Source organism: Nestor notabilis, unplaced genomic scaffold, assembly GCF_000696875.1.
Source record: "Nestor notabilis isolate BGI_N333 unplaced genomic scaffold, ASM69687v1 scaffold33507, whole genome shotgun sequence".
NCBI classification, from domain to species: domain Eukaryota; kingdom Metazoa; phylum Chordata; class Aves; order Psittaciformes; family Psittacidae; genus Nestor; species Nestor notabilis.
In genome coordinates this window covers 1-7,990 of record NW_009937454.1, presented here as the reverse complement: position 1 = coordinate 7,990, position 7,990 = coordinate 1, and the positions used below count along the sequence as shown (strand labels likewise).

Below are 7,990 nucleotides of genomic sequence, written 5' to 3'. Positions count from 1 at the left end.
AATTTAGGTAGCGAGTTTTGAGGAACCACCCCCTTTTTCCTTTGCTCTCTGGAGCCATCAGGAAGGCTACCACAATGCAGCCTGAAAAAAACAAAAATCACAGTTGAGCTGGAGCATGAGGAAGAAATAAAGCCAGGAACAGCCAGGATAGAGTGGAAAGAATAAACAGTCATGGTGTTGTTCATCGAAAAAAAAAAACCCAGAGGCAAATAAATGAAAGTAAAAGGCAACAAACTTAAAGTAAAGGGAGGTATAAAAGCACTTGGGGAAGCAGCATATATTCTTTTCCTATTCCTGTACACTTCTGTCTATGTATCTGCTGCTGACCAATGCTGGAGACAGCCTGTCAAGATAGATGGATCTTTCACCCACCCCAGTTAAGCCCTCCTTCGTTCCACAATATGCATCAACAAATTTTAACAGACAAGTAAACAATAATCTTTAAACATTACAATAAACACGTAGCCTGGAAAAGTCACAAACTTGTATGGAAGGAAAGTCTCACTCAGTAGTTTTACTAAAGACATTAGACAATTCAATCAACATTGTCATTCTAAATGAAAGCATCAAAACCTCATTCCCTAAATTCTGCTCCTCACAGATTTACTTTGTACAGTAACTTGGTTTCTTAGTTCACTTCTGCAGAGATACTAAAGCAGAACAGCTGCCTGTATTCAAAGAACTCACTATCCTGGGAGACAGGACATCACATTTTGACCAATATTAGCCTAGGAACTTGACTGTGGGATCTACTCAGGAACCCACAGCAATCACATACCTCAGGGTCATCCGTGTAGTCAAACATTCTAAAAATAACCCTTGGCATGGGGTACACTGAATCTTCGGTGTGAGGCGGAGGAGTGAACGGAGGCAGATTGTGCTGCAGCGCTTCACAAAGAATACTGTCAAAAGCCAAATAGGGCCTCAGAATGTGTCGTTCTTGCCAGCGGTCTTTTTTCAACTTCTGGATTTGAGACCAAAGGCAGTCTAAATACTGAAGGAGAAAGGTGAGAAACATCAGATGTGCCGAATCTCGTAACAAAGCTGGCAGCTCCCTGAACTATCAGAAACCTGTTTCTTAAATGTAGTATTCTATGCAGAAAAAAACTCAAGTCTTAAACTGCTGATTCAGTAAACCAAGAACAGTTTAAGAACTCTAAACACTAAAGCTGGTCCTAGTTCCACACAACCACTGGCAGGTTTTTGAACACCAAGCACCCAGGAGTCCTAGCATGATGGCCCTCTGTCAGTGAAACTGCACCAGTGAACGCTACTTCAGTCACTGCTCATTGGTGGTATTCATACAGACATAATACCAGCGTTTACATTGGAAAGATAACAGGACTACCATGCTTTTCCCAGAGCAATGAAAACTAGCAGCATATTCAAGCCACATATAATACTATCAAATATGAAATATATTTGCCATGGTTTTCAACACAATTCTGAGTCCCAGCATTCACCCAGAGATGGCACAGACACCTGTGAAAACTGGCCAGTTACTCTCTTGCTAAAAGCAGTCCCAAGAACTCTGGAAGCCTGTGGCCTTACTGAACACAAATTTCAAGTTATAACTGACACAAGAAATGCTTTGCATTTACTGAAATTATTGCTCTATAAGATGGGAAAAAAACTAGTCACAACTGGCACCTGAAGTGAACAGTCATGCTTGAGGTACTCTGGGTAACACATGGTCTCAAATGCACTCTGCTAATCTCTCCTCTACTCAATCAAATAAGGAAATTCAGATATTGGGCAGGCAGAATACTCACGCTGACAAACCAGTAAAATCAGACAGCCTATCTCCCCAAATCATGATTAACAAGACAATTGTTAAGACTGCGATTTAATCAGAACAGTAAAAAGGGCCATGTTCCAAAACTTCCACATCAGTTTAGATCTCACTTTGCAACTAAGTTTGTCCTCAAACTTAGGGGAAAGAAAAAAACCCCAGGAATATCTCAAAAGGCAAATTCCACCCCAAACCAGCCATATGCCATCTCTCCCCTCCAGTATTTTTGGTTCACTTGTGAACAATGGCACAATGACTGATGCACACAGTTTCTATGTATTTGTTTAGCACTTCCCATAGCTGAGAAACCTAAGTCACTACAAAGCTTTCCTTCTTGCAGAGGGAGAACACTGAGGGATAAGTAAGGAATTACATTTTGCTTCTCACAAAGGTCCTTTCAACATGAAGCCCTGTATCTACAGTTCCAAAACAAACAGTACAATCTACAACCATTCCTCACGTCATAAAATTTCCTTAAGGGTCTTTCAACAAATAACAAAATACTCACCCCACACAACCTTATATTTAGACCCAAAAGTTAAAAGACAATTTCTCATGTAGGACTTCTTTTTAATTTCATGATAAAAGAACACCTTAACAAAAACCTCCAAATTTCCTGAAAGAATGTAAAGTCCACTCACCTCCTCTTGTGGATGTGGCTTATCAGCAGTCCAGACTTGCAGCATGGGTACATGAATCTTCTGCCGGCGTCTGTTTACACAGGAAAGAAAACCTGACTTTCAGAAGACTAATTTAGGGCAGCAATTTTTTTTTTCCCTTACTACAAGTGTACTACTATTTGATCTCTTCAGCTAATGAAGACTACAGTATATAAAAACCAGGCTTGTGATTACTTAAAATATCTCTATTATCGTATCTTGACAACCATGTTAAACTGAAGCATCTAGACAGAAAGCAGTCACACTGCAGAGCACTGATGCAACAACCTATCAGTATTCACAGCACACTTACAAGTGCAGCTGCTCCAGCATGAGCAGAACAAGACCTTCAACATACCCTAGAACTAGACAAGTCAATAGAACTTTTCAAAACTGTCTCCACCTATTCTATTTTCAGGGTTTTCTCCCCACCCCCAGGATGGTTCAGTCCTAAGACTTTAGAATACTTTAAAGCAAGCAATAATCAAACCTATTAATCCATAATTGAATAGATACCACTAAGACTATTTTGAATGGATTACAACTTACTTCAAATAGCTTTCAGTCTGAGACAAGAGACGATCCATTTCAGCATCCTTTTTCTCATATAACTCCTTTCCAACCCACGGCAAAGATGACAGAAATGCAAATATGTACCAGTCACATCGTACCTACAGGGAAGAAATATACTGAAATCTAAGTAGACAAGAAAGTTCCTGAAGTTTTTGAACATACACCCTATTTTAACTTAAAATTATAACATCAGCAAAATTATTATTTTGGAGGATGTAAATACGAGCAGTTAAAGACTAGACTGACAAGCCATGAAAAAAAATTTCTTGCTTGAAATATATCATTTTTAACTTGAACCGTGACAAGCAGACTTAAAAAATTTCTTGCTTAAAAAACAGTATCACTTTCACAGTCCTTCTGCAGATTATTGATACAGCAGGACAAACCAGGCACTATACACTTGCCAAAGTAAAGTAAAAGCTACCTCACTATAAAAAGATGGCATGTTCTTGGTGTATGCATGTTTTTTTCTAACTGCCACAGGCTACTTTTACTCACACTAAGGAAACCACACATGACAGTCCATTTAGTTTGCTCTCTCTAAAGCTTCCCTGTTCTAAGCATAAATGCAGGAGTAACAGCATAGAAAAATGGTGAAAACAGCACTACAAAAGTCTACAGATCTTTGGCTTACTTGGGGTACATCTTCCTCCTGTGTCACACTCACAAAGTTCTCAAACATAGCTACCATTGAAGGTGCAGCTATTACATGACAGTTCACAAGATCAGATAGAAAACGAACCTAAAAAGAACAACAAAAAATGGTTTAAATGAACACTTTTTTAACTGACTGCACAAGAACAAATAAGCATTACTTTAACAACTAAAACAAACCATCAGTATAAGCATGATATTCATTCAGCACTACAAAGGCAGAAATACTGCACACTGTGGGTACAGACCCACTTTTCAACCATGGAAAAAAAGCGTCACAAGTGCTGCCTAACATATCATTCATTATAGTTTCTGTAGTCTGTTTCCCTGCATTAACATTGCAAGGATAATATTTCTAATTAAGGAAGGGTGGGAAACACCAGTATCGATTCAAAGACATCCAAACTGATAATACAGAAAAAAACGCAGTGCTTCTATCTACACTAAAGTACAGATGTGGGAGGAAAAAACTTCTAAAAAGCTGAAGATGGATTGATCCATTGCTTCGTTGAGTCCAGATGTGCACCAAGAAGCAGTGGTGCCAAATTCATATGCAATTACAGATGATTAATTTCTGCAATTATTTATTCATAAATACTTCTTTATACAGAGAGCTTATCTAAAAACTGCTGGCTTTTTCAGGTTTCAGAAATGTGACAGACTGATGGCATGCTGGGAATCAAATGGCTTTATTTGCCTGGGAAGAAAAAAAATCTCCACGACAGGAATATATCCTTGATTTAGTAAGAAATGGAGACTGACAGAAATGGGAATTTAAGTAGAAAACACCTGGGGAAAAGCAGTGCCCTTTTATTTTTCTTTTTTGCCTCTCCCCTCGCTTTCGATTTTTATTCTGCCTTCAGACTTAAGCAAGGCCCTAGTAGGACCCCAGCTTTCCCAGTATCGCCTCAACCTTAATAGACAATATAGGCTGAAATTTCAGCAATTAAAATCTTGCATATTTTTTCTTAGAGGCTCTTTTCTTTAAGGGCATATTCACCAAAATTAATCCAAAAAAACAACAAAGGCATTTTGATCTGAAGGCAGATCATTGGGAAGAAGTCTTGGGAAAGCAATTTGGGCTAAGCAGACAGCTCACTACTCAAAGAGCAACTGTAGTAGAGAAGAGCAAAAAACTCTAGATGTTCATTGCTGTTAACAGTCTTTGAAAAGTCTCTGACAAAGCTGAGGAAAGATTTCCACTGCCACTCCCTTTAGCCATTACTCTCACAAGTTATGTGTATATAAGCGTGACCAAAGGTGAAACTAAAGAGAAGGGACAGCACACTCAGAGTCCTACTGAGGATTTTGTTAGTAGTAAAGTGTCCCACAGCTGAACAGCATTCTCTTGACAAAATCCATTGAAATGCTACAATCTTAATTTTCACCAGTGGGCTTCAAAAGAAGCTGGAGAGGTTGGCATTGGGCTTCTAAATCAGACACCTCTGAAGCCTTAATACCCTTTCACAGACAAAATCTATAAGCAGCAAGAGCTGCACAAATGGTTTCAAAGGCAGACAGCACTTAAAACTGCCTGCTTGATCTCCATCCCTCCTTAGCAGATTGAAAACATAGGCCTGATAAGAGCCATCAAAAATAGCTTTTAAGAACCAGACTGTTCTTTTTTTTCTTTTTTTACTATTTTATTTCCCCCAACCCCCAGGGAGCCAGAGGATCATACACCTCTGAGCACAACAGAAGTGCATGACTTTCGTCTGTCTTTCACATTTGACTGTAGAACAGTCAGTTTACTACAAATTTAATTCATCATTGGGAAAATACACCGTTGAAAGTCAATTCTGCAACTGTAACGTGATTTCTCTCCCCTGAGGAAACAAATACTGCTCACATAACACACATTTCCTCTTGGTATATCTACAGTGCATTGCAAGTTGATGCCAAAAAGGGCTGTAATACATACTGACGGGCCCAGCTCTTCCACAACAAAAAGATGAAAGAAGTGGTTAAAGAAATAAGAGAGAGAAAGAAACAAAAATGTCAACCAATCAAACAAACAAAAAACCACTTACTAAATGCACAGCTTGGTTGTACATATTGACTTTCAGACATTCTTTAAGCTGACGAATCATGGCTTCTACAAACTCTCCACCAAAATTGTAGTTCCTTGCATTCAGCAACCCAACCAGTGTCGTGTAAACAGTAAGCTTTTCTGGTAACAGACGTGCGCTGACACGGAAAGAGAAACACGGTGTTAGCTGTTTATTCATCACATTATTTGGCATCTTCAAATCTGTGTATTTTACGGTAAACTTGTTTCATGAGGAAGTAAGAAAAAATTGCTAGTGTGATCTTAGAGTTCTACCCCGTGGTTAATATTTTACAGACAATCTTTTTTGCTAACTACAGTAATTTAGAAGTGGCAGGTAACACTTTCAAGTACATTTAAAGCATCTGCTTTTCATTCACACTTAATTGCTGAGTATTTCAGAGGGTTGACCAAATAATAAGTGACAGAACTTACGCAAGGATGTAAAAAGTCGTTTTAAGTTTGCAATTTAGAAATATACTTACTATACAGCATCAGCAAATTTTACACAAAAGGTGTACACATTCGAGACTACTAATTTTGATTCCAAGTTTCTCAAGCCAAAGTTACTGATCTTAAGCACAGCGTACGGAACGCCAGGTCCTGCTGTAAAGAATTAACAGCCCACTACCATTTCTAAATGCATGTAGGCTAGTCCTAAAATTTCAGGAGTGTTTTAATGTAACAAGAAAAACCCCATACTACTTGTGTTATATTAACAAACATTGCTACAAAATAGACTTAAAGAATGTGCAAAACCATAGCACAGACTAAGACTGGAACACTCTCCCCTCTTCACCGCACCACTCCTTCACACCTCTCTTCCCTACTACCTGCACAATTCCTCCCTCAGACATGACCCAGTGACCCTGACAAAGGGTACCTCTGCTCCTGCACTGTCATCCACCAGAGAGTCTGCTTTCAGCTCTTCGTGTTCCCAGCTCCCCTCCCTGAGCCAATGGGCTCATAAAGGCAGGAGCATCTCACTGCCAGAGAAGAGGCACAGGCAAGGAAAATAGCACAGATAACACTAAATAAGTGTTAGCAGCAATAGCTTTGGTGTTCTTATGCATTTCATTGGGAAACAGGATATTGCCCAGCACCACCACGCTCTCACTGCTACTGAAGAGCAGCTCTAAGGTTTATTCTATCTGCTTTGAGCCTCTGTACACATTTCAAATCAAAATCATGCAAAGAAGTACTTCCTTCGATTACATCTGCTACCTCATAAGCTTTTTTTCCCTCTATTTCTTTTGTCTGTAGTAAAACAAACTCTACTGTATAATAACACCCGGGAACTAAAGCTGTTCTTGGCATTTAAACTACCTTAAACACTGAAACTTACACGCAGAGAAAAAAGCACCTCCCACATTCCCAGACCCCTGCATACGTACACAGTACATAGTATTCTTAGTATCTTGCTTTTGTAATTTGGCAGATCAGCTTCCAAAACACCAGCTAGACCCTCCAAGTTGCTCTCCAGAGATGAATTACTCTAAAATAATAAAATAAGAAATATTAAAACGAATTTTCATCATCAACCAGGCAACAAAAACCAGCCCCTGACTCTCACGTGTAAAACAAGGGAGCTGGGCAAGAGCATCCTTTTATGTCACCTCCTTTTTCAGAGCAACGATTCAGTTCTGTTAGCAGAAAAGAACTGTTCCGGCTTGCCCGAAAGAAGGAACAGCTACTCTTCTGAAGAGCTGCACCCGATCACCCAGGTCCCCACAGTCCCAGAGCACTCGTGCGATTCAAGATCTAACGATACCTCAGGGTCACCGCGGTAAGGTGACCGAGACTCGATTAAGAGTACAACACGAAACAAAGCCCTTTTGCCATTCGTTTTTCAGCACTCCATCATTTTTGCCATCATGCGTTTACTGCCCTTTGTACTAGCCTCAGATCCCGCCAGCGCTTGAGCCGCGGAGCGCAGCCAGTCCAAGTTTAACTCCTCCATGTCTCTGGTACGCTAGAAGGAGCTACAGCACACCGCAGACGCAAAACAATAACTATTCACTGGCCGTTTATCACCGTTCGGCAGATAAGACTACTAGAAAGTGTCCAGTTTAACGTATGTTTTTTGCAAAAGTTGATAACGTTCCAGCTATCTTACAAAACAATTCTTGTATTTCTGGGCGGTTTAGTACCCGAACCGGTCACACGCAACACACGGGGTGGCGGGGGAGAGCACAGGCACACGGCATGACGATGACTACCACACACCACCGCTCGTACCTCCCCCCGCGGAAAAAACCCACCCCC

At 40.1% G+C, this 7,990-nt stretch overlaps 1 protein-coding gene across 1 annotated transcript in view; it reads right to left on the bottom strand.

The window, feature by feature from the left end:
- Positions 1-7,685, bottom strand: part of NCBP1 (nuclear cap binding protein subunit 1, 80kDa) — a 30,220-nt gene extending 22,535 nt beyond the window's left edge. Inside the window, exons 1-7 of the mRNA XM_010018837.1 lie at positions 7,596-7,685; positions 7,120-7,220; positions 5,709-5,865; positions 3,659-3,766; positions 3,001-3,122; positions 2,434-2,503; positions 779-994 (exon numbers count right to left, since the gene is read on the bottom strand). Of these exons, the coding sequence (XP_010017139.1) occupies positions 779-994; positions 2,434-2,503; positions 3,001-3,122; positions 3,659-3,766; positions 5,709-5,865; positions 7,120-7,220; positions 7,596-7,685 (864 nt within the window). The remainder of the gene's footprint in view (positions 1-778; positions 995-2,433; positions 2,504-3,000; positions 3,123-3,658; positions 3,767-5,708; positions 5,866-7,119; positions 7,221-7,595) is intronic.
- Positions 7,686-7,990: the final 305 nt, after the last annotated feature.